The sequence below is a fragment of the Acomys russatus genome, chromosome 28 (genome assembly GCF_903995435.1).
Source record: "Acomys russatus chromosome 28, mAcoRus1.1, whole genome shotgun sequence".
Taxonomy (NCBI): domain Eukaryota; kingdom Metazoa; phylum Chordata; class Mammalia; order Rodentia; family Muridae; genus Acomys; species Acomys russatus.
In genome coordinates this window covers 26,167,796-26,195,104 of record NC_067164.1, presented here as the reverse complement: position 1 = coordinate 26,195,104, position 27,309 = coordinate 26,167,796, and the positions used below count along the sequence as shown (strand labels likewise).

The 27,309-nt window shown below is 41.6% G+C and overlaps 2 protein-coding genes across 3 annotated transcripts in view; both read right to left on the bottom strand.

Moving 5' to 3' along the window:
- Positions 1-25,949, bottom strand: part of LOC127211011 (zinc finger protein OZF-like) — a 62,237-nt gene extending 36,288 nt beyond the window's left edge. The window contains exon 1 of one of the 2 annotated variants that reach the window (XM_051170832.1): positions 25,862-25,949. In XM_051170832.1, coding sequence (XP_051026789.1) covers positions 25,862-25,934 — 73 coding nt within the window. In that variant the 5' untranslated portion in view covers positions 25,935-25,949. Of the gene's footprint in view, positions 1-8,546; positions 8,585-25,861 lie in introns of those variants that run through there. The other variant, XM_051170833.1, reaches the window with a different exon arrangement.
- On the bottom strand, positions 6,124-8,421 carry LOC127210460 (zinc finger protein 709-like). Its single transcript, XM_051170136.1, has 3 exons — positions 8,406-8,421; positions 8,294-8,354; positions 6,124-7,520 (listed from the first exon to the last, which is right to left on the bottom strand). The coding sequence occupies exons 1-3, from the start codon at positions 8,419-8,421 to the stop codon at positions 6,197-6,199; spliced, it is 1,401 nt and encodes a 466-aa protein (XP_051026093.1). The 3' UTR covers positions 6,124-6,196.
- Positions 25,950-27,309: the final 1,360 nt, after the last annotated feature.

The window sequence follows — 27,309 nt, the reverse complement described above, 5'->3', positions numbered from 1 at the left end:
ACAGACATTTGTGAGCCACCTGACTGGGAACTGAATTCAGGTCCTCTGGAACACACCAAGTGCTCTTTCCACTGGTCCACGTCTCCAGCACCTCAAGTGTATACATATTCACATATTTATTTATAATTTATTTTGTTCATATACCCCCATTGTCTTCAATTTTCTCTTTTATCCTCCAACTGAACTTCCCAGTACGTTCCCACTCCTACTCGTGTGTGTGTGTGTGTGTGTGTGTGTGTGTGTGTGTGTGTGCGCGCGCGCGCGTGCGCGCCATTGCATTTAGTTAGGGTTGCTTTCATGAGAATACTAAGGGTTATTTACTTGGCCAGGGCAAACATACTAGTAAATACATCTTTGAGGAATATGATTTATATTCCTCCAGCAGCCATTGACTACCTCTATCTCTTCGAGGAGGGGTAGGTCCTTATGACCCTCCCACTGAACCTGTGCTGGGCCCAGTCTTATGCAGGTAACATCAGCTGCTGTCAGTTCACAAGTGCAACAGCCATGTCATGTTCAGAAAGTAGCCATGCCCAGTACTCTTCCACATCCTCCGCCCTTTACATTCTTTCTGTTTCCTCCACAATTTTCCATAAGCCTTGGAGGTAGTAATATAAATCATTCATTTATTGGATGAAACATTTTAATCCATTCATTAACACTGGGGCCACTTAAAACCACTGCCCATTAAAAACAATAGTCTCTCTGACCAAGGCTGAAAGCAACACTAATGTATGGGTGCAAACATAATTATTTGGAAGGCACTATGAACGCTAGTCACAAGAAAGATTCCAGCTTGCCTCCAGTTTGATTTCTCTACATTCTGCAACAAAGCATATTAAACATAATAAAGGCTATGTATGGAAAACCTACAGCCAACATCATCCTAAGTGGAGAAAAACTTGAAACACCACCATTGACATCATGAACAAAACAGAGTTGTGCATTACCCTGTTCCTTAGGAAACGCAAAGCAAGACAAACAGACTTCATTTTATCTCAATCAGAATGGCTAAGACCAACAAAACAACAAACGCTGAAGAGATGCATGGAAAGAATCCTCAATCCCTCTTAGTAGGATTGCAAATTGACTCAGCCACTCTGGAAAACAGTGTGAAGAATTCTCAAAGAGCTGAAAATAAATCTACCATATGACTCAGCTATACTACCCTTTGGCCAACCCGACTCACCGTCCTACTCTATAGATGGGTGTTCAGCCATATTCATTGCTGCTTTATTCACAATAGCTAGAAAATGGAAGCCACTTAAATGCCCATCAACTGATGAATGAATAACGGAAGCATGGCACGTGCACCCAATGGAACTCTAGTCAGATATAAAGAAAAGCGACGTCGTGAAATTCGCAGGTAAACCGGTAGAACTAGAACATTCTGTGATAAATTAAGCAACTGAGACTCGTAAAGACAAACCCAAAAAGTTCTCTTTTTGGTTTAATGGTGAATATTCAGACATGAATATCAAATAGCCAGATACCAGGAAAGTAAAAAAGGGATGGGAGGCAGGGGGAAGGTCTCTGGAATGGGAGGTGGCAGGGCACAGGTGATATGGAGGGAAATGAGAAGAATGGGGGCTTCTAACTCAGGAGGGGGAAGGGAAAGCAATTGAGGAGAGGTAGCAGGGAGAGATAAATAACTCTAAGAATGCCTAGTACTGCAAACCTAACCAGAAACTCACAGCTACAAAGGTCAAAGTTCATAGAGGAGACCTTACAATGTCCACTTGTCTAACTCAGTGCACTTCACGATGGCACTCCAAGTCTCATCCTTATGCCCACAGAGAAGCAGTCCTCCTGACCCCTCACAAAAGCGGGTTGTTTTTGCAGCACCAAGACTCTATTAGAGGAAGCACAACTAGGCAAAGTGATCACGGAATGCACAGTCCAGCTGGAATATCTGTAGCACATCTGCAGCAACTGAGGCTTACATAACTTTGCTGAAAGCGGGGAAGAAAGACTGTAAGAGCCAGCGGACCAGGAAGTGAGCTGTGAGATTGGTTCTTCTAAATATGACCAGGAAGCTACATCAATGAAACAGAATGGTTATCTTAAAAAAAAAGACCCAAACAATTCCAGCAATTGGCTTTCCAATATAGATGGGGGAACTCTCAAGGGACCCCATGCCTAGATGAGGAACTACAATCAATAACTACTGAAAGAGGAAGAGCTAGTCTCCCCAGAGATGAATCCCTTAATTGCTTATCAAATACCAAGTAGCTAGCCCTAGATACAAACACCCGCAGGCAACGGAAGGGGCTCAACAGATTGTATTTACCTATCTATTCATTCATATGTACCTGGAACAACAGTGAAATAGTAGGGAGAGAATTTGGGTGGAAGTGGGGGATGAGCATGAGATGGGTAGTGACGTAATTATATTTTAATAAAAGCAATTTTTGGTAGAGCTGGGGAGATTGATCAGCAGTTAAAAACACAGAGGAGGTGGTAGCGCACACCTTTAATCCCAGCACTCTGAAGGCAGAGGCAAGCAGATCTCTGTTGAGTTCCATGGCCAGCCTGATTTGCAAAGTGATTTTTAGGACAGCCTGGGCTACTCAGAGAAACTTGTCTTGGAAAAAAACAAGTGCATTTATTGCTCTTGCAAAGGACCCAAGTTTGATTCCTTGCATCCATATATGGCTCACGACCATCTGTAGGTAAACTTGCAAGGGATCAAATGCTTTCTTCTGGTCTCCTTTGGCATTGCATGATGTGGAGCACAAATATTTATGCAGGCAAAACAACCTAACACTGTTTAAAATTCCATCCACCTTTCTTGGTCTTCTGACAAACTTAATCCAGGGTGCATTTGAAACTTGTGGGCCAAATGAACATGGGTATAGCACTTTGTAGCTTGTGTGTGTGTGTGTACATACATGTGTATATGCATGTATGTAGTGTGTGAATATATACATAAACAATGTATGTGTGTGTATATATGTAAATACAAACATTGTCTTTCACATTTGTGGATGGAAGCAAACTGATCACAGGCAATTTGACATTACACTTTTAAAAACACAGCTACTATGAATTTTCATGAGTTCAAAAATATTGCTATATGTTCAGGTCTGTACATTTTGTGCATCTAAATTTATTCTCAAGTATATTTTCATGTTGGCAATTAGAATTAGAGTCACTCTCATGGCTTAAATACATGATTTTTTTTTTCTCCAATCTGAGTGTGTATTTGAGGATTATTGGACAGAATGGCTTTCCCGAGTGTATAATAGTGATTAAGATACTTTCTCCTACATATGTTTACAGGTACACAGTTTCTCTCCAGTGTCATCCCACCAACACCTATGAAGGTCAATGGAAGTAATACTTTACACATTATGTTTACGCGCTTTGACCTGATGACATTGCATATTGCTGACATACACAAGACTTCCCTATTATGTATATTAAGGTTATTATTAACACATGGCTTATATACTTCTTATCTTTTCTCCAGTATGAATTCTTTCGTGAGTTTTAAGGGAAATGTAATGAGGAAAGACTGTTATATATAGTTTTTAGCTTTTTTTTTTACACAGGGGATCCCTGGATGGCCTAGAATTATATAGACCAGGCTGGCCTAAAAATCACAGATATGCCAGGCTCTCCTTCCACCTGCAAAGTAGCTGGATTAAAGGCATTCAACTGTAACATACTGTTTACATACAAGAGATTTCTTTCCAAGAAGTCACTTTTATATATGTGTAGGTAACTAAAAGGGAACTTTTAAAATACACTTACAGAGCTTCTCCAGAGTGAAACCTCACATTTATGAAGGTGACCAGAAGAAACAAAGACTTCCCCCACATTATTACTTTTTGGCATGAATCCTTTGACTTCTTGGCAACTCTAGTGAGGTGAGTCTCTCCCACTGGCTGACAAACAAATGATTCCCTATGGTATTTCTTTCATGAATCTAAATACAACTGCAACATCTAGAAGCTTTCTCGCATTGCTTATGTTCATAACACTTTTATAAGTATGAGATACTTCATGACCTCTAACCCTTACTGGTTGCCATCATGTGTCTTACTTTCATAGGCGTTCTCTTCAGTGTGACGTCATCTCATGGCTCCAATGGCATTAGAAAGAAATGAAATATTTGCCACACTCCTTATAGTTATTGTGCCTGTTTTCCCTGTTCAAATGTGGTGTAACCTCTGAGCTGCACATGGAAAGATCGATGAGAATTTCTCCAAACAAATGAATATCACATGATGTCATGTGGGCTCTGGGAATCAAACTCTGATCCTCAGGTTTTACAGGAAATTCTTCTACCCACTATCCCAATTTTGCCCCCAAAACATCTTACTTGAAGAAAATATATTTTAAGGTAAAAAATACAAAATGTATGCAAGCATTTTTACTACTAGAAAATCCAAGTATCCATATAAATGTAAGGAATGAATTAAGAAAAGCAGAACCTGGCATGTAAGGACAACAGAAAAACTAACACTTAACAGGCAGCCTATTTTCAATATCAAGCGAAGCACAATTATTCAAAATTACATAAACATTAAGTCTACTAGACTCTTATAAACCACTTGAATTCCATGGATCAAACAGCTTCTCATGACATGGAAAAAGGTATTACCCTACTTGGTCTTCAAAATGTCCATTAAAATAAGAGCAATCACCATGACTTGGTGGCACAAACCTTTAATATCTATCATCTCTTGGGAGGCAGAGGCAATCTGAGTGAAACAGCGGCCAGCCTGGGCTACATAGTGAGCCCTTGTTTCAATACCAAAACTGATTTATCAAATTAAAATACATCACTTCAATACATGTGGCTTATACTGTTGCTATGGTTGTTCTTCAAGACAGTATTCTGGTGGCCTCAGTTTCCCAAACGGCAGAGAAACAGGCAAAATCATGCCAACGTTTTTTACAAATTCCACAAAATCCCACTTTCAAAAGAAAACATTTGTTCGAATTTCTTGCTTTTAAAACATAAAGGAAAATATTCCCTTTCACCCTGAGACAACAAACAGCTTACATTTTTAATGTTGAATATTTCATTTGGTTGCAATGTGGTCCTAACGCTCCCACTTATGTTCGAAATCACTGTTTTCATTTTTGTAAGTCTCTAGCTTCTACCACCCTAGGGAGGAAGAGGCAGGAAGCGGGCCCAGCGAGGTTACTCAGCAGGTTGTTTCGGAGGCGACCTGAGTTCCTTCTCAGGACTGACACATTAGAAAGAACAGAGCAGACTCCTTCCTGTAGCTGTCCACATCACATGTGCACTCTGGCATGTGCACCCATGCACCTACATAAACATAATGTTCATAAATTACAATTTATGTAAAGTGTAATTTTCAAGGGGGAAGAAAAGATTGTGCCTCAGCAGATTTGACAGAACTGGCTTTCATCCGACTTCATGTTCCATATGTGTCCAAATTTACACATTTTCAGATTTCCTATCCCAGCTATTTTTTTCCAGCTTTAAAAAAAAACAAAAACAAAAACAAAAAAAACCCCACCATTTATGGGGCCTGAAAGACAAGCAGCTTAGAGTACAGATACTGCTCTTCCAGAGGACCCAAGTTGGATTTCCAGAACTGATACAGGGAGGCTCAAACTAACTGGAACTCCAACTCAAGGGGACCATGACACCTCTGCCCTATGCACTCTCCAACCCTCACATGCACATACTCACACACCTACACATAATTAAAACTAAAAAAAAGAAAAAGAAAAAGAAAAAAGAAAAGTGTATTTCAAGGCCAGGCAACGGTAGCATATACCTTTAATCCCAGTACTCAAGAGGTAAAGGCAGGCGGATCTCTGAGTTCAAGGTCAGCCTGGTCTACAGAGAGAGTTGGATAGTCAGGGTTACACAGCAAAACCCTGTCTCAAAAAACAAAAAACAAACAAACAAACAAACAAAAGCAAAACAACAAAACACTGTATTTTAAATTGTCCCATTTATTTATATGCACGTGGGAGGGTAAGCATGCCAAGGATAGCACGTGTGTAAGTCAGAGGACAACTCTGGACTCATTTCTCTCTCTTCACAAGGATTCTGAAGCTCCAACTCTGGCTATCAAGCTTGGTACAAGTGCTTTTACCATAGGTACAAGTGCTTTTACCATAAGCCACCTCACTGGCCCTGCACACGATTTTTACAAAACATCAAGCTGACAAGGGCAATTCCACATAATGTATACGGTTTTAAGTTCTACCCACTGGGTTTCTTTTCAATGTGAGCTCTTTCATGTTTGTGAAGGCATGTGGAAACCCTAAATGCTTTCCCACAATAATTACAGACATAAGGTTTTTCTCCAGTGTGAATTCTTTCATGGTCACGAAGGGATGTGGAAATCCTAAACGCTTTTCCACATTCCTTACACACATATGGTTTCTCTCCAGTGTGAATTCTTTCATGATTGTAACAAGCATCACGTTGGATGAAGGCTTTTCCACAATGCTTACAGACATAGGGTTTCTCTCCAGTGTGAATCCTCTCATGGTTATTAAGATGACTGGCACGGAGAAACGCTTTTCCACAGTGCTTACAGACATAGGGTTTCTCTCCCGTGTGAATCCTCTCGTGAATGTAACGCGCACTGGAATGGGTGAAGGCTTTCCCACAATGCTTACATATATAAGGTTTCTCTCCCGTGTGAATTCTTTCGTGCCTCCGAAATGACGTGGAGCACGAAAATGCTTTCCCACACTGTGTGCAAACATAGGGTTTCTCTCTAGTGTGAATCCTTTCATGACTGTACCAGCCGCTATAATGGGTGAACGATTTTCCACAATGCTCACATGTGTAGGGTTTTTCTCCACTGTGAATCCTTGCATGGATGAGAAGGTCATAGGAACGGATGAAAGCTTTCCCGCACTGCTTACACACATACGGCCTCTCCCCACTATGGATTCTCTCATGGTTCTGGAGGGAGGAGGTATATCTGAATGTTTTCCCGCACTGCCTGCACGGATAACATTTCTCTTCGGGGTGAATTATTTCATGTTGAATATGCTGACTGGAATGGACCAAGGCTTTGTCATACTGTTTACACATAAATGGCTTCTCTCCACTGGTGATTCTTTCATATATTTGACCATAACGGTACCTCAGGAAGGCTTTCTCCACTTGCTTCCATGCATGGAGTTTATCTCCAGCGTGAATTCTCTCACAATACTCATCAGCGTTACTCCTACAGAATCCATGAGGTCGCTTATTTTGATAGAGTGTCTCTCTGAAAGGGCTTTGATTTGTCTGAAAGGACTCAGAGGAAGTGGAATCCTTCCAACATTTCTCGTGTAGAAATGCTTTCTCCACATTTTCCTGAGGCCCACAGAGGTTCTCTGTGCTTTCACATGTGAGGTGCACACGTGAGGGTGAACGGACAATGATGTCTCTCGCAAGCATACTGTTTGCACATATTGTTACTTCAGGAGGCATGTCTCTATGAACACTGTGCTCTGCCATCCATTGCTGGGCTTTTCCACACTGACTACCATCTCCATAGTCACAATCCCTCTCAGCCACCCGAGTTCTGCAAAAAATAAGGGAAAAGCGTTAAGTACTCTTTTATAATTCACCAGAAGAAGGGCTGGAGGCTGGATGTTGTTCACTGTTTTTATAATATTCTGGAAGCAGCAGAGGAGGACGGCTAGTGTAAAGTCCATCCAGGCCACATGAAGACCCTGTGGGAGGGAGAATGACACAGCTGATTTTGCTTCTAAAAGAATTTACAAATATAAATGAGCTGAACATTCAGCCCAGGTCCTGAAGATAGCATGCAAATGCAGTTCTTAAATACTGCTGCTTTAGGCATTCCATAAATACTGTGTATGCCACAGTTAACAAAGTTGAATATTCCTAATGAAAACTGGTGTGCATCAAATATTATGGGTTTTGAAATAGTTAAACATCCTTTCTGTGGTTTATTGATGACAGGTGTCAATCTAAACCTGAAATTCATTTTACTGAACATACCCCCCCCCTTTTTTTAACACACCTTTTATTCAAAGCTGAACAGTAACTTGATAAAGCATACTAATTTTCTGTATAAAGGACAATTTGGGGACAATGAGACAACTAAAACCAGTCTTAAATGGGTTAGTGTTACACTACATTTTGGCAGTATTCAGACACTACAGAGTTGGGAACCTCTAATTCTCAATGTCCCAGCTCAGTGCACTTGTAGAGAAAATTTGAGATTAAATCAGTTGCCTTGAGATGTACTGGATTATTTGCTTGGTTCTCAGATTTCCTATCACTTGCAAATATTTGACATGAATTCCTCTTTCTTTGAGTGTATATTACCTCATATTTTTCCTGACATTTGGGTAGTTGCCTTCAATATTTTCTTTTTCCTCTGTTTTCCCTAAAAAGCAAACCCAAAGAAATCATCATGATTTTATTCAGTATTACGCACTTACTAAATTTGACATTTTGTTATTGTGCAATGTGACCAGAAATGCTACATTCACCATCAAGCTCCCTTCTGATATCCACAGATCTGAGCCAGAAATAGCTGTTTTCTAACTGAATAAGAAATCATTGCGTGTTTTCTTACCTATGGAGATCAGGTTCATAAAGGTTTCTATCATCACATCTCTGTAGAGCTTCTTTTGACTGGAATTCAATAAAGCCCACTCTCCTAAGGTGAAATTCACAGCCACATCCTCAAAGGTCACTGGCTCCTGAAATAATCCACATGATGGGAAGTCAAAAATGAACCGCCAACTTGACAGAATGTAGAATCACGCAGAAGATAAGATGTTAGGACACTTGTAAGTATGCTAAAAGCAGAGATTCATCGTCCACTTTGACAGGAGCTTGGACCACGAGAACGCTTAAAGAAATGGATACTGTCAGGGCCTGGCTCATGAGGCTTCAAGGGGAAACAAGGGTTCTATCAGAATCTGGGATAGAGGCTATTTGTGTTTTATTTTAACCAAAATTTGCCTTCATTCATCTCAGAGCATAACAACCTGAATGAAGTTGAATTTAAAGAAAAAGAAATAATTTGACATAGAAAATGATCCTGAACAAGCTTAAAGTTTTGGACAAGACGAGTAGAGATAACAAAACAGCCATGATTAGGACTGAGCACTGGGACAATACTGACGCATGCTAGCACAGTGACTGTATTAGCAAAAGGAGACTCCATTGACTGAGGCTCTGCAAATACCCAACTATGAATAATGCATCTATCACCCAATTAGCAACTTAGGACCCTCACATTCCTCAGGAAATATATACACCTATTTTATGCAATGAAAAGACTCCCCTTATACCATGTTTCTATTGATATAAATTTTTTAATGCTTCAGGAACCTATGGGCAATGGGCTTATCTGCCATGAATTAATTTTGGGTGTGTGCACAATAAGCAAGTTATGTTCATAAAATGAATCTCTGGAGATATCTCTCTAGTATTTTATGCTTATCATAATTGGACTAGCAGAAAAACAAAGAACCATCTGTACATGATACACACCTTAGTAACTAAACTTCTTCTCAATCACGTACTAAAAAGAGACCTCAGACAATAATTTGGGCCCTTGAATATCCCCATAGTGTCGGTCTTCACAATTTATTTCTCATCTGTACTATGGTCTTACTAGGCCTTGCTACTTTTACAAATCTAGGAAGATCATTAACTCAATAGTTTAAACCTGTGAGTGACAACCCCCTTAGGAGTTGACCAACTCTTTCACAGGGATCACCTTAGACCACTGGAAAACACAGAGATTTTTTTACATTGGGTAGCAAAATTACAGTTATGAAATAGCAACAAAAATATGGCTGGAGGTCACCACAACATGAGGAATTCTATTAAAGAACCACAGGATTAGGAAGGCTGAGAATCACTGGTTTAAACAAAGGCAAAAAACTGAAAGTAGGGGATGGAGACATGGTTCAGCAGTTAAGCGTACTGGCTTCTCTTCCAGTGACCCAGGTTCAATTCAACACCCATGTGGCAGCTCACAAACGCCTGTAACTCCAGCTCCAGGGGATCCAACACCCTCTTTTGACCTCTGCTGGCTTCTCCATGGATATAGTGCTCACACACACACACACACACACACACACACACACACACACACATACACTCAGGCAGCTAGACACATAAACTTAAGTAAAATAAAATAAGCAGAAGTTGGAAACACCCAGTTCAGACCTCTATCTGCCAGTAACATATTTGATAAATCTCACAGGGAGGAAAAAAAAAGTCTCCCACTACTAAAGCTTTCCCTCACAACTTCCTAACCAATTTTTTTCATACTGATGATTGTGGCCGCAATGGCTGATCAAGGTAATCAATTGGTCAAAAAGAGTCATCAAGAGCTGGAGAGATGGCTCAACTGTCAAAGGCTAAGCTCATAACCAAAAAGGCATTAAGTCATCAGTTGAGGTTTCCCTGCCCTGAATAAAGAGCAGAACAGCTGAGGACAGATGTTCTCTGCTATTCACCTGGCATGGAAAGGACAGGAAAATGAAATAAAAGAAGGCAATAGCTTTCTCTGTTCAAACATGAAAAAAATAAACATTCCAGCTCCTCTCCTTAGGATAGTTTCTGCTCTGTGGAGCTACAGAACGTAACCCTAGTCATGTACAATTTATTTTTTTAAAAATCTCTTGCTCTCTCCTCTTGATGTTTCCTTTGTGTACTTGTTCATTTGAAGTGATTCTGCTATCCCAAATTAAAATTCAGGTTTTCTGGATTCTCTGAAATTATTTCTGCTCTTAGGAACAGACTTGTGTCTATAGCTGACTGAATTTTAAGAGTTATTCTCAGGATGGGCATGGTGGTACACGCTTTTAATACCAGCACTGGAGAGGTAGAGGAAGTTGATCTCTGTGAGTTCAAAGTCAGCTTGGTCTACAGAGCAATTTCCAGGACAGCCAAAGCTATGTAGTGAGACCCTGTCTCAAAAGCAAAAACAAAAGCAAGGCCACTTCCTTTGACCCTTGCTTTTTCCTGGTTTCACACCTGTTTAGATTATGAAGTGTCTATTTCTGAAATTCAAACATTAAGGACATTTGTAGTCTTGTGCTGTGGTTTTACAGAGGAAAGCAGGTGACTGAGAGGGAAAGAAAAAGGCACAAAACAAAGAGGAAAGGGGGATCAGCAGGAGTCTCCCTATGGAAGGACTGGAAGAGACTCACTGCAAGCCAAGTGAATTCAATGCCTTAATAAGAAACCTTGTAACAAGATAAATTCTGCCTCCTAACATTGCTTCTGCTCTCTGGACCTAAGCCAAACTCTGCGGCTACTTTTACTTTAATTAACATTCTTGTTTTTGTTTTCTCTTTTTCTGTTTTCACATGTGTCTGAGTAGTCTGATGCTCATGTTGAAGACAATCAGGTGACATGCAAACAGGCACACACACACACACACACACACACACACACAATCTTTGTGGGTACTCTGCTTGTGACAATTACAAAGGATTATAGAGATTATCACATCAAATCTTTGAGAGGTGAGGAGGAAAAATGGTACTAAGATTGGAAGAAACAAGGCAACCACTCCCAAAGCATGCCAGGTACTTTATGTCAACTTGACACAAGCTGGAGTCATCTGAGATGAGGAGACCTCAACTGAAAAACTGTCTACATAAAATAGGGTGGTGCCATCCCTGGGCTGGTGGTCCTGGGTACCATGTGGAAACAGCCTGAGCAAGCCATGAGAGTAAACCAGTAAGGAGCATCCTTGGCCTCTGCATCAACTCCTGCATCCAGGTTCTCACTTGGTTTGGGTTCCTGCCTTGGCCTTCAATGGACTGTGATTCCAGATACGTAAGCCAAATTCCCCCCTTTCCTACCCAAACTGCTTTTGGCTATGGTGTTTCATCATAGCAACAGAAACCCTAACTAAGACACAAGGCAAGACTGCTCTCCAAAGCCCCATCCTCCAGAAAGCAAGCCCCTGGCTGGAGATTCCCTTCTGTCTTAGCTACGGTTTCCATTGCTGTGAGGGGACACCATGACCACGGCGACTCTTATAAAGGACGACATTTAACTGGGGCTGGCTGACAGTTTCAGAGGTTTAGTCCATTAATGTCATGGCGGGAAGGATGGTGCTGGAGCTGGAGCTGGAGCTCAGAGCTCTACATCTTGATCCACAGGCAGCAAGCCGAGACTATGTACCACACTGGGTATATATGACCTCAAAGCCCGCCTCCGCAGTGACACACTTCCTCCAACAAGGCCACACCTCCTAATAATGCCACTCCCTATGAACCAGCAAGCATTCAAATAAAGGAGTCTATGGGGGCCATTCCTATCAAACCACCACATTTCCCCTGGCTAAGTCTTTTACCTTTAAAGCTTCTGTTGTCTTTCTCAAGTGTGCACGGTCTAAAAGCTAAGGGCCATTAGGACATCTGTCACTAAAAAGCTACCATGGCTAAGACATTCTCTAGGATGAAGGGCTCAGATGTCCTCCACTCAATCACTGAAAACAAACATCTGAAGGATATTCAATCCCTGATTTTCTACCAAAACCCTGAGGCCTTAAGGTATTTTTGGAGCACAGCACTTCATTGACTTCCTTGATAGGCAGACTGCTTGCCAGGACCCTTGTATTTCTGTCTGTTTAAAGATTTTACTTTACTTTCCATTGTGTGTTTATGTCTGTGTCTTTGAGTATGAATATACACACATGAACGCAGTGTTCAGAGGCCAGAAGAAGCCTTATAATCCCCTGGAGCTGCAGTTACAGATGGTTGTAGCCACTGGGAATAGAATTTGGGTCTTCTCCAAGAGGTTTTCGGGTTGTTTGTTTGTTTAGATATTTGAGACAGGGTTTTTCTGTGTAGCCTTGGCTGTCCTAGACTCGCTTTGTAGATCAAGCTGGCCTTGAACTCACAGGAATCCACCTGCTTCTGCCTCCCTGAGTGCTGGGATTAAAGACCTGCACCACCATGCCTGGCTGTCAGGATGACCTCTAACCCACTGAGCCATCTCTCTCTCCAGCCCCAATCCTATGCTTACAATGACTATAAAGCTAGACTCCCAGCCACGGGTACAGCCTTTCCACCAACTCTCCTTCAGGCAGTAACCCAATACAAGAGACAGTGCCTTTCACAAGACATCATTGTGTGACTATGCACTTCAACAGGAGCCAGGATGAAACAGAAGCCGCTGCCTGCGTGAGGAATCCTGCAGTCACAGAAGGATAGATTATAAATATGGAAATATCACAGAAGACGTATGTCATCTAATTTAGACACCTGGAGATGCTCAGCATCCAAAGCAGAGATTCCACATGGGGATATCCCTGAATCTACATACATTCTGATCTGTCTTCTTTTGAGGGAAATCACCCATTTCTTTCTTTCTTTTTTAAACTTTATTTTGTATATGAGTACTTTATCTGCCAAAGAGGGCAGCAGATCATATTATATGGATGGCTGTGATCCAACCATGTGGTTGCTGGGAACTGAACTCAGGACCTCTGGAAGAGCAGGCAGCGTTCTTAACCACTGAGCCATCTCTCCAGCCCTAAATTACCCATTTCAAAGAAAACTGTTGACGGTTCTCCATGTCTTCCTCCCTGTCACAAGGTGCCATGGGAAACTCCTTGTCTGTAGTGCCAAATTTCCTCCACGTACTCAAAGCCTCGGTAATCACTGGCAAAAGTCTGACCCTAATAAATAAATCTAAAAAAAAAAAGTTTGACCCAGACCCCCTTTTCATCTGATTCTTTCAATATTCATAGGTTAAAAACTCATAACTGATTCAGTTTACAACAATAAGGCTTTCTTAAATAACTGTCTGCACTCAGTAACAATTTGTCAAAAAAAAAAAAAGGCTCAAAGAACAAGAATTTTATGTTTCATTAATTTTTTTTATGTTTCATTATTTTAATGAGTGAGCCAAGATCTCCTGATAGAACTTTACCCAAATGCTGTTTATATGCTTATACTTTTCACTCAGATAAAGTCTCACTTGCTGGCTAACCACTACCAGGCCAATAGGAAGAATTCCGTCACAAAGAAATTTTCATTTATTTCTGCTATATCACAAATAATTTAACCTATTTATAAAATTTGGCCAATTATACAATGCTTGGTGCCTACAATCTTCAGTTGTTTAGACTGATAATTAAACAGACCATTAGCACTAGTTCTCCCAGAGGACCCAGGCTCAATTTTCAGCACCCACATGCAAGCTCACAACCGTCTGTAACTCCAGTTCCAGAATCTGATATCCTCACACAGACATACACACAGGCAAAACACCAGTGCACAAAAAAATAAAAAAATAAAAATTTTAAAAACTGAGTAAAGCTTTTGGCTTCCTTAGCCAAAGACACTCATTAGTTTTCCAAAAATTTAAGGTGTACATCTTTCTGAAAACATCCAAGATCTCCTCATAAAACACTAGGTATCCTACACACACACACACACACACACACACACACACACACCAAAAACAAAAACATAATGACACACTCCTTTAATTCCAGCACCTGGGAAATAGAGGTAGGCAAATCTCTGTGAATTCAAAGCCAGCCTGGTCTACATAGTGAGTTTCAGGACAGCCAGAGCTACATAGTGAGGCTTTGTCTCAAAAAAAGGAAGAAGGTGGGGCTGGAGGGATGGCTTGGCAGTTGGGAGCAATGACTGCTCTTCAGAGGACCTGGGTTCATGTCCCAGCAACCACATGGCAGCTCACAATTGTCTATAACGCCAAAATGTGAAACCCTTACACAGACATACATGCAGGCAAAACACCAACTTGCATAATATGAAAATAAACCAATTATTTTTTTTAAAAGGAGGAGGAAAAAGAGAAAACCAGAAGACCTTAAGGACCATCTCTACTGGTGTTGTCATTATGTAGGTCGTGCTTAGGTGACCATATTGTTGAGATTTCATTTGCGGATCCCTTATTGTATAGACACTATCCTGTCACATCCATTCCGGTCCTCTGGCTCTTTAACTCTTTCTGCCTCCTCTTTAATGATGTTACCTAAGCCTTAGGTGTAGTGTGCATGTATCAACTGGGCCTTACATGAATTGTAAATGTGTCAAATGTATCAACATCTTAGAGTCTGTTGTTCTCTGTGTTTTTCTGTTATAGTTTCCATCTCCTGCAAAAAGAAGCTTCTGTGATGGGGAGTGAAAGCTGCATTTATCAGGGGATGCTGAGGCAGGAGCTACAGAACCTGAGCGAGGCCTGAGGGTATGTGGATGGCACATACAGAAGAGGTTCTCTCTTAAGTTATGTACATACTGTGAAAGCTATCTAAGCGTTTTCTTTGGTATAGCTCTACATAATTAAAAAAGAACCAAGAAGAGACTTGATACCCTATGAGCATATACAGGGGGAGGAAGTCCCCCTCAGTCACAGTCATAGGGAAGGAGAGTAAGGGGAAAATGGGAGGGACGGAGGAATGGGAGGACACAAAGGAGGGGATAACCATTGAGATGTAATATGAATAAATTAATAAAATAAAAAAAATTTTAATTAAAAAAATAAAAATAAAATAAATAAAAAAGAAAAATATTTTTTTTTCCTGCCTAAAAAGCATGTAGACTCCATGATGGAACATGGAGCACTTTGCATTATTAAGATACTTGCTTCCAGGACTGGAAAGATGGGTCAAAGGTTAATAGCACTGACTGTTCTTCCAGAAGACTGAGGTTCAATTCCCAACACATACATCGTGGGTACCTCCAGTTCCAGGGAATCTGATACCCTCTCCTGGACTCCTGTAGACACAGGATGCAGATAGTACACAGATTTATATGCAGGCAAAGCGCCCACACATAAACTAATAATTCTTTTTAAAATTCTATCATCCTTAAGATATATGGCTTTACAAACTACTTCTCTCCCCTGCAGACTGCCTTCCTGCCTACTCAGCTTCATCTATACTAGATCCTAACAAGGGGCTTTTCTAACACTGACAAGAAAATATTTGGCCTCCCCATGCACAAAATATGACGCATGGCCCACAAGGTGAACTATAAATTGAAGTTCACAGAGAAAAGGTCAGTGCGTTAAAGCCTCCAGAAGGCAAATGAAAGTCTGTGTGAAGCTGAAATCATATAGGTTGAGAGCCAGGCTTATCTTGGGCCGTCTAATTTGGCCATTTATTGTTCACCTCCAGTGTGACCTTAATACTTTCGTGACTATTTAGTAAGTCCTTTGATATTGGTAAACCTGAAAAATTACAAAATATATACCACCAGCACTCTTCCCCTAGGTAGTACCCACCCCCCCCGATTCTCATCTACTTTTAAACTTAAATGTTCTCAGCAAGCTTACATAATTTGTTTCATCCGGAATCCACAGGTCCACTTACAGATGGTCCTTCAACAATAGATACCAACAGGAAGAACCAAGTACACTCATGTGACCAGAGACAAGGTAAATGTCTATTCCACCCTGGATCAACAGAATAAGAAGGTTCTGGACACTGTCCAAGAAATGTAGCAGCTTTAGATATAGAATATAAGGTTATTTCTGCACAATGTTTGGCCTCTGCCCAAATCTACATTCCTAGTCATCATGACACGGTGCAAGGTGACTGATTTTCTGCCTTCTCTACTCCGGGGCCACATGTCTTTAAGGAGAAGTTGAGCCAGACAGGCATAAGGAGCAGCTTAATAGCCTGGGGCTCTCCTTGACTTAGGCTGTGCATATACCCCTACCTGTCCTAGTTTGTTTTCTCTTGCTGTGATAAAGAACACAACCCAAGGGCTGGAGAGATGGCTCAGAGGTTAAAAGCACTGGCTGCTCTTCCAAAGGTCCTGAGTTCAATTCCCAGGAACCACATGGTGGCTCACAACCATCTATATGAGATCTGGTGCCCTCTTCTGGAGTGCAGGCATAATACAAGCAAGCAGAATACTGTATATATAATAAATAATACATCTTAAACACACACACACACCAAAAAATAAACTTGGGGAGGAAAGGACTTACTTGGCTTACATGTTCTGATCAGCAATAGGAACAGTTGCATTAAGGTAAGACCCTACCCATCAAATATTCCGAAGTGCAAATTCATGTGAAACCCTGACCTGAGAATCCAGCCCTGGGGTATTCTCTGCTGAGAGGTTGTTTCCCTAGAGTCACCACACAGAAGCTGACACTACTGTGGTCCAAGTGAGCCTAGGATGGAAGAAGAAACTGAAACTCAAAGTGCCATCTAGGTGGTGTTAGTTCGGGACATGAACGATGAAAGGCTGAGGAGCCTTGCACCAGGGACCCAGGGAGCCACTAAGGACAAACATATGACACAATAAAGAAGAAGGCCAAGCTGAAGGTAGACCTCAGGATGATGGAGAGAGTAACCGTAACGATGAGATGTCCTTTGAGACCCAGGGTTTCACTGTCTAGCTTTGGCTGTCCTGGACTCTCTTTGTAGACCAGGCTGGCCTCGAACTTACAAATATAAACCTGTCTCTGCCTCCCAGAGTGAGAAGTCCATTTTTTTTTTTAAAAAGCTGCATATATGGAGTAGAGTCAGCCAGTCCAAGAAAGAGGTTTTGTGTGCTATGGGCAACACAACTTAAAGAGAAGGGCTTCCTAAGCCATTTGGAATTGAGATGATTCCATTAGAGGCAATTCTGGGTGCTAGTCACAAAGCTCCAGCATTTAGTCAGCTTCCCTGCTCACTCTGCTCTTGCTTTGTTTTGTTTTTTGTTTGTTTTGTTTTGTTTTGGGTGCAATTAGTCCTTAGAAATATTTCCCTTCTAGAAAATCTTACAACCATCCCTATCCTATCCCTCTCTCTTTCTTCTTCCCTCCATCCATCTACTACACACACACACACACACACACACACACACACACACACACTTCTTTTCTCCTATTGAAAACATGGGTACTGTGTGCTAATACTCTCTGTCGCTGCCTTGTACAAAAAAAGCAAAACACAGTGATCACAGAGGAAAACCAAAGCAGGGCAAACGTCATTGGGAGGGCAGGAAGACAAACAACAGCGCTCACCACCCACTGTCATTCACAGCCCGGTTTGGGGTCAGCATCACCAACCTGCCAGAGCTGCAATTTCTGCAGACGCTCAACTTCCAAAGCACAGACTCAACACTGAGGGGACAGGGAGGGGACATATCTGGACGCTGATCTTCTGCCTTAAGCCGCCGTAGAATCACAAACCCGCCACCCTCGAATCCAGGAGCTCCTGGCACACTCACCATTCTCTGCTTCTGGCGCATCCCGTGCCCTCTCCAAGGAGCCTGCAAACGAAAGTGACAGTCACCGAGGCAGAGTTGACACGACCCTCCCCCGCTGCTGCACAGGATCCAAAATGGCAGCAAAGGGCGGAATCCTTCGATTATCTGCGCTTCTCATTGGACAGGGGAATAACAGCGTCATTGATTGGTGACTAAAACTCTCCCGCCTCCTACAAGCCGAACTAAAGGGATAAGCAGCTTTTCAGGATGCTAATACAGCGAAAATGACAACTATAACTCTTTATCCTTTTAGCCTCTCCTCTTCACTAGAACAAACCTGGCACAACCTGAAGACTCGTGGCATTTAGGGAAACATTCTGCAGGACTTTTAGTGCTTGTGCGCGCTGCCTTGTGTATGCAGTGGGACCATTCTTACTCTACCTCCCCATCCCCAAGAAACAGTGCTACAGCTTTACAGTGGATCTTTCAGACTCAGTACCCTAAAGAGGAAGCACAAGACATCACCTTAGGAAATCAATCTGGGCACAGGAACAAAAAAGAGGGCTTGAAATGAAAGCTCAAGATTTTGAGATGAGGTCAAGCTAAGGCTTTCTCACGCCATTTTCTGCCAAGAAAATTACAACAGAGCAACAAAGAATGCAATTATACAATGACTGGAGAAAAAAATGGAATTGCATGGCAGAAGTATTCCACAGAGGAATGAAAAGCGAGCTTTGAACAAAGAGGTTTCTTTGCCCGAGGTCACAAGGAAATACTACATTCAGAAGTGTAAAATATTACCAACCTTCCAGATCACACTGATTTTGGACCAAGAGCATCACAGTGGGTCATTCCCTAGGGATGAGGCAGAGGTGCCCAACACTGAACTCTGAAGGCTCACCCTGGCTTCCATTGCTTCCTCTACCATGAGATTGACTTCTGATACCTTAATATTCACAAGGGGGATATTGTCATCCACACTCAAATTATGGCTTTTTTTAGTTTTTTGAAACAGAGTTTCTCTGTGTGGCCCTGGCTGTCCTGGAATTTACTTTGTAAACCAAGCTAGCCTCAGAGATCCACCTGTCTCTGCCTCCTGGGTGCTGGGATTAAAGGTGTGTACCACCACACCCCAGCTCAAGTTATTATTTTAACAAAAATAAGCTATCAAGTTCAGAAAACCTTTTTCTAGGGCTCTACTAAAATGTATCTTGGACTCCCTTTTCTCAGAGAGGGGGTTCCCACTCCACCTGATCTGGTAACCCCAGATTTTGTAAGGAGTGTCACATAGTCCTCAAGGAAGATTTACAGGCTAGACTCTTTCCTGATAAGGAACTTGTTCAGCCAGCACAGAGAATTCTTATGCTGAGGAGATCCTAGCCTCCAGTAAATGACCTTTAATAATTAAGTACTGTTTTCTTCTTGCGATAGGAATCCATGTTACTGCATGTAAATGAGGTACTATGCCACTGTATGTAGATTAAAGAGTCCTGGCACTGGGGCTGGAGAGATGGCTTAGAGGTTAAGAGCACTGACTGCTCTTCCAAAGGCCCTGAGTTCGATTCCCAGCAACCACGTGGTGGCTCACAACCATCTATAATGAGATCTGGTGCCCTCTTCTGGCCTGCAGGTGTACATGCAGGCAGAGCACTGTATACATATATGAACAAAAAATCCTGGCACCCCTTTGCCCTAGTAAATCAGATACATTCACTCTCACAACCCCTCCCGACTGCCCAAGGTTTATAACTAAAGGCTGGCTGGCATGTTGGGGCTCTCCCACTCTTGTTCATCACTCCCTCACCATGACAGTCGGAGATTCCATTTATTCTGGGGGAAAACACTGCTGGCCATCCCCACCCCCACTCCAACCCCGACAGTCAGGCAACAATGGTGGAACTGCCTTTTACAGTCACTTGGGCCTGCTGCACCACTGCCACTAGCTCAGTGCTGACCCCTGTGAAGCACCGCCGGGCCTGCATCTCAACAGACCTGCTTGGCCAGCAGGTTTCTGACCTCTGCCTGCTCCTACAGAAGCTGTGACACTGTATTATGCCAGGCTTGTGGAGCTCCTGTGTCTCCACAGCCTTCTGAGACATGCAGTCTCAGGTGCTAAATTGTGACACTCTGGTGGAAAACTCAGCTTCCACCTCCCTCAAAGAGTCTGGGATCCTGGCCTAGTGCCCAGGCAAAAGGCCACATCCTGAACTACTCTAGACATCCCTGAGTGAGAAACAGGACCTTGGGACCTTTGATCTAAGGTATGACCATTCTTGTTAGGAAGCAAGCAGTAATTAGACCAACCTGCTGGACCTGGGACCCAGGCCACGTCAAATGATAATGCCCTAAAAGATATGACCCTTGGAAGATATGACCCAGTGATACCCTTATCTTTTATTCCTACCCTATGCTTGTAGAAAACCTATATGAGCCCTAGAGCGTGTTGGGATGACTCCATGCCCCAGTGGGTGGTGCCCCTAGAATTCTAACAGAGGTGGGTGCATTTGCCAGTATGATTAAAAATGGCAGTGGTCGAGCCCTACATACCTTAGGAAAAGAACCCGATATTCTTGTCACCCCTTTCCCTCTCTCTGATATCCAATGGCTACTTAGAAATCACTGCTACTTTGCTATTAGCTTAATAGAATTCCCAGGACAAATTGTTAATCCTAATGAAAAATAGGCTTCTGCCCTTCCCCTTTTGGCATGACTAACCCGGGCTCTTTTCAAAGAAGCCCATTACTGGGGTCCCCTCAATATTTACTGATGGAGGATGTATCAAAGCCAAGGTCAACCACATTGGAGAAATGTTCTAAAGCTGACTTTCAGCCAGGAAATGGTGGCATACACCTTTAATCCCAGCACTAGGGAGACAGGCAAGTGGATCTGACTTTGAGGCCTGTCTGGTCTACAGATGAGCTCCAAGGCTACCCGGAGAACCTTGTCTTGAAAAGGACAAAACAAACCAAAAAACCCACTGACTTTCAACAAGCTACAGTTGAAAGTCAGTGTCCAGTGTTTGCTCACCACTCTTAATTTTCTCACCAAATTATCAACACCAGCACCTCAAGAATCAATCTTTCTGTAATATAGAAAGAGCAAAGAATCCTTCAATTTTGCATGCTTAATTCCTCATCTACCACACTGACATGTGCAGGATGCTTGAAAACTACCATTTAATGAATGCTTTGATATATGTGTAATATATTATACATAAATATATATATTTAATATATTAAACAATTTGATTGTGTTTCTGGGTATGTACAATTAATGTAGATGCCCAAGGAGATAGAAGTGGGTGCCATAGGCATGAAGCTGGAGCTACATGCAGTTGTGAGTAGACTAATACAGAGTTGGGAATTCAACTCTGGCCCTCTGCTAAGCCATCTCTCCAGTCAATATAATGCATGTTTTCTGAGAAACATAAGCTTTATAGAAAACAGTGGTGCTATTCCTCTCCTTTACTAGCCTTATACTGGGAGAATGTAAATATACTTGTCATTAATAGTCGTTTAAGAGATAGAGATTATAAGGAATTGACAGGAATGCGCACATGCATTTCCACTGACATTAACAATAACTATAAAAATGTTTATGTAGTTATAGATAGGTCTGTATAAGTACATTATCGATCTTAGACTTATGTTAATTAGTGCAAACAGGCTTTTTAAAAATACATTTCCTGTTGATGTTCTTTGGGAATTTTGTTGGTCTTTAATCATGGGCTCAAGCTATTCTCCTTCTTCATTCTATGTAAAGCAGTGATCACAGATAAGAAAAATCACACCAAAGTTACTTGCCAGACATATTTTCAAAAGTAAAATAATAATGATGAAAAGCTAAGATGCCTTGTATTAGACCAGTTATTAAAAATAATACTCATCCAATTATTGACTGACTTGTTTTATTCCAAGCACACTTAATAGCATCAACTTCTGGCACTTCCTCCTTAAAGGCAGCAACATTACATTTGAAAATACTTTCTTTGGGACTGGAGAGCTGGTTCAGCAGTCAGAAGCTTTGGCTGCTCTTGCAGCAAACTAGGGTTAAGATTCCCTGAACCACTGGGCAGTGGTGGCACATGCTTTAATCCCAGCACTCAGGGAGGCAGAGGCAGGCGTATTTCTGTGAGTTCAAGACCAGCCTGGTGTATAGAGTGAGTTCAGGATAGCCAAGGCTACAGAGAAACCTGTCTCAAAAAACAAAAACAAAACAAAAAAATCTCTGCACCTTTCTGCAACCCCAGTTCCAGGGGTATCCAACACACTCTTCTGGACTCCAAAGGCACTGAATAAACATGGTGCACAGGCAAACACACATACACAAAAATAACTATTTTGCTCATTGCAGTTCAGAATGATCCCAGGATAGGGCAGAGTGATTTGTCCCAAATGGCAGTAAGATGTGCACTGGGCCTCACTTAGGGAAGTCTAAGCACACCAGATTTCAATCAAAGCTGATGATTACCGACCCATGGGCAGGTTATGCCAACTAACTTTTCTCACAAGGAGTTTATTGTGCCTTAATTTTTCCAAATGTTTATTAGTAATTTCATGTAATAGAGAAAAATTATGAGAAGGGACAGAGTACTGTGAATTAGTGTAATGTTTTTATTTTTAATTTTTTGGTGAGTTTGGTATATGTGTTGTTATGAGACACACTGACATTATAAACTCAGCAAAACAGAACATAGTTTACGTAAATAGTCTTCTAAAAAAAATACTCAGAACTCTTTCCATATGGTTTATTTTCAGAAATATTCAACACAAATTAACCTTCAATATCTTCACAATTCTTTCATAGGACTCAACCACATGAGAGTTTTTCATAAATTTTATCTTATTAGTAAAAGACAACTTTCTTATATTTACAGACAATTCCATTTAGTTGGAATTAGCTCATTAACCTACCAAGCTGAATTCAAACCCAGTAAACAGCATAGGCTTCATTATATACTGTAATTGCCTAGCCTTTACTTTCTCCTTGCTGGAATGAAAGGCACACAGCAGCACACCTGATGGACAGGCTGTCATCTCACAGAAACCTACATACGAGGACCAAAATTCTATGTCTGCAGCTCTCGTCATCTTATCTCTCCATTTTCTTCTCTCATACCTCAAAATACAAGCTAGCTGAAGACATTCCCATGATTCACATGGATAGAAACCTTATCCACTGAGTTTCTTTTCACTGTGAGTTCTTTCATGTCTGAGAAGGTATGTGGAACAGGTAAACGCTTTCCCACACTGCTTACATATATAGGGTTTCTCTCCAGTGTGGTTTCTTTCATGTATTTGAAGGGATTTGGAAAAAGTAAACGTCTTCCCACACTGAACACACATGTATGGTTTCTCTCCTGTGTGAGTTCGCTCATGATTGTAACAATCATCACGCTGGATGAACGCTTTCCCACATTGTTTACATACATAAGGTTTGTCTCCCGTGTGAATTCGTTCATGTCTTCGCAAAGAGGTTCCCTGAGTGAAAGATTTCCCACACTGCTTGCACACATAGGGTTTTTCTCCACTGTGAGATCTTTCATGTATGTGAAGGGATCTGGACAAAGTGAATAGTTTCCCACACTGGACACACATATATGGTTTCTCTCCAGTGTGAATTCTTTCATGCTTGTGACATGCAGTGGCATAAGAAAAGGCTTTTCCACAATGCTTACATACATAGGGTTTTTCTCCACTGTGAGACCTTTCATGTATGTGAAGATATGCAGAACATTTAAATGCTTTCCCACACTGCTTACAAACACAGGGTTTCTCGCCAGTGTGGATTCTTTCGTGATAATAACAGGCACTGGAATAGGTGAAAGCTTTTCCACAGTGTTTACATACAAAAGGTCTCTCTCCAGTATGAATTCTTTCATGGATGAGAAGTTGGCAGGAACGAAGAAACGCTTTCCCGCACTGCTTACAAGCATAGGGTTTCACTCCAGTGTGGGTCCTCTCATGATTGTAACAGGTTCTGCGGTCAATGAATGCTTTTCCACAGTGCGTGCATACATATGGTTTCTCACCAGTGTGAATCCTCTCATGTTTGTGAAGCTGTGAGGGACGACTAAATGCTTTTCCACACTGCTTACACGTGTGACGCTTGTCTTGAACATGACTTCTCTCGTGCCAGAGAAGGCTACAGGAATCGCTCCATGCTTTCCCACACTGCTTACAAACATATGATTTCTCTTCAGTGTAAGTTCCCTCATAATCGTGATCAGACGTGAAATTCCTAGAGGTTTCGATAGACTGCTTATTTTCATAGGGTTTCTGTCTGATAGGAGGGCTCTTATGCATCTGAAGCAACTCAGAATAAGTGAAGCCCTTCCACCATTTCTTATGTTTAAACGCCTTCTCCATGGGTTCCTGACACTGGTATGACTTCTCTGCAGTCTGACGTCTGAAGTGCATATCAGAGGGCAAATGAGCATTCATGTCTCTCCCGTGTCCAGACACTGCAGAAGGCATTTTCTCATTCATAATATGCTCTGGACTCTGTCGGTGGGTTTCTCCACACTGACTACCATAATCATATTTACAGAGTCTCTCAACCACCAGAGTTCTGCAAAAAATAGAAAGAGTTACTATAGTTTTATGGCTGTTCGTAGGTACTGCAGGCTGGATGTTTGGTTCATGATTGTATTTGAGAGGTAGTGGCAGGAGAACAGCCTGTTTGGGGCCCAACTCTACCATACAGAAAGACCCTTTCCGAAGGAAAGAAATAAAATATTGACTTAATTTCCCTAAGGTTGTATAAACTTTGGGAAGGTGAGCTGGCTCAATAGGCAAAGACACTGGTTGGCAAGCCTGAAGCCCTGTGCTAGAGCCCTGAGACATGCATAAAGGGAGGGAGGCCACTCCTGAGGGCTGTCCTCTCAACTCCACAACTGCACCATGTACCAATGCACACAGACACAAATAAATACATGCTTAAAAAAGAGTCATTATTAACAATAAATGACTAAACACTAACTAGAGGTCCTGAGGATGGCATACAATCAAATAAGGTTCTGTAATACTTCCAGGCATCTCATAAACATTAATCATATATGCCATAAGCCACACATAACAACTGAACATTCATAACGCAAAATGGCTTTCAATCTAAAATCTAAACCCAAAATTCACTTTATTTCACACACCTTATATTCAAGCCTAAGTGTAACTCGATCAGTGTTTTGAAAGGAAGCTACATAATGAATCTCAGGAAAATGTCATATAACTTTATATTGCTAGGATCTTTCAATGGTTCAAAGTGCTCAAGCGCAGTGTATTATAGAAGGTTCTCAGATTTCCAAATGCTTGGTACAAATCTTAATTTACCTCACGTTTCCCTTAGGATTTTGGTACTCTTCTTCAATATCTTCTTCTGTTTTCCCTAAAAGTAAACCCAAAGAAATTATTTTTTCTTCTTTTTTTCTTTTCTAGGTTTTTCAAGACAGGGTCTTTGTGAATCCTTGGCTGTCCTGGACTCACTTTGTAGACTAGGCTGGCCTCAAACACACAGAGATCTACCTGGGTTAAAGGCATGCACCACTAACTCGGCCCAAAGAAACTACTTAAAGCTTATTCAAAATTATATTTTTCTGTTATAATATGAGCAAGCATTGGACAACACTGTTCTTTCACTTTTCAAAATCATGCAACTACACAGGTAAGCAAGAAACAACAGCTGTGATTAAAGTATTGGAATCTTAGTGGTTTTGTTTTTTTCTTACCTATGGAGATCAGGTTCATAAAGGTCTCCTTCATCACGTCTCTGTAGAGCTTCTTTTGACCAGAATCCAACATAGTCCACTCTCCTAGAGTGAAGTTCACAGCCACATCCTCAAAGGTCACTGGCTCCTAGAATAAAGCAGACACATTTACAGGAAGATAGTGGGAAAACACGGGAGATACATAGCCACCTGATTAGGTCACTTCATGCTTTGGTCTCCAAATAGCCCCTGTATATATGCTGCTTGCTCCTTGTGCTCCTACCTTCTGTTTTACTTCTCAGGTGTGTTTTCTACATGTAGTGTACAATATATACTACTTATCCTTCCTCTGTCTGGCTTAGTTATCAAGATGGTGCTGGAGTTCAAAACATTTTACTAAAAATAACAGGATATATTTCTTTTTTTTTTTTTTATGATATATTTCTGTTAAGATGTATTCACGTGTTAGTATAGTGCATGTATGCCAATCCCAAGCTGGATTTACAGGTGGTTGTGAGGTACAGGGCATCTATGCTGGGAGTCACACTTGGGTCCTCTAGAAAGGTAGTAAGTGCTCTTAGCCACTGAGCCATTCTCCCTGGCGCCCAGGATCTATCTTCTTTATAGTACAATTCAGCATAGTATTTATACACGTATACAGACATACACATAGACCACAAGATCACACACTTACATATGTAATTTAATAGACATCATAATTTATCAGTTCATTCACTGATATCCAGCCAGGCTGTTGTATGATACGGCTATTCTGCAGTAGTCAGGAAGCAGGGTAAAAAACGAGTCAAAACTCAAGACACAGAAGAAGAAAGAGACCAAGCTGAAATACCCGAGAGCTTCCTCTACGCTGAGGAAGAAAAGTCTTCAATGATCTGAGCAGCAGCAAATCCAGAGTGCTATGATACCAACCCACCAGGCGACACATGCCACAAGTGCAGTAGTAGCAAGAAGGTCAGTGAGGTGTGTGGGGAGCCATGCCAAATTCTGCCATGCTAGAAACCCCATGCTTAGGTTGCATGCTGTGACCTTCGAGTTGCTGACTTTTGCCAAAGGAGGTCTTGTGTTCTAGGCTATCCTTGGACTATTTACCTTTGAAAGAAGTAGGGAAAACCACCCAGAGGATCAAGGAAGTTCTACAGGGAGCTATTCAGGCTATTGTATTCTTGCCTGGGGGCTAGGGAGAGTGGGATTAGAATAGATCCTGTTGACCTTGCTATATATAGTCTTAGTTACTCTTCCACATTAAAAGGAGTCTTGATCAGAAATTTCCAGACTTGACTCATTATTTCGTGCGTCTCTGTACCCTACTTTCAATCCCCACTCCCTCTTTCAGGTGAACCCTGGTTCAATTTGTCCCACGGGCCGGGACACATCAGAGGTGTGCTGCCTAGCTTTCTATCATCTTGACAAAAGCTACAGTTATTTGGGAAGATGGACATTCAACTAAG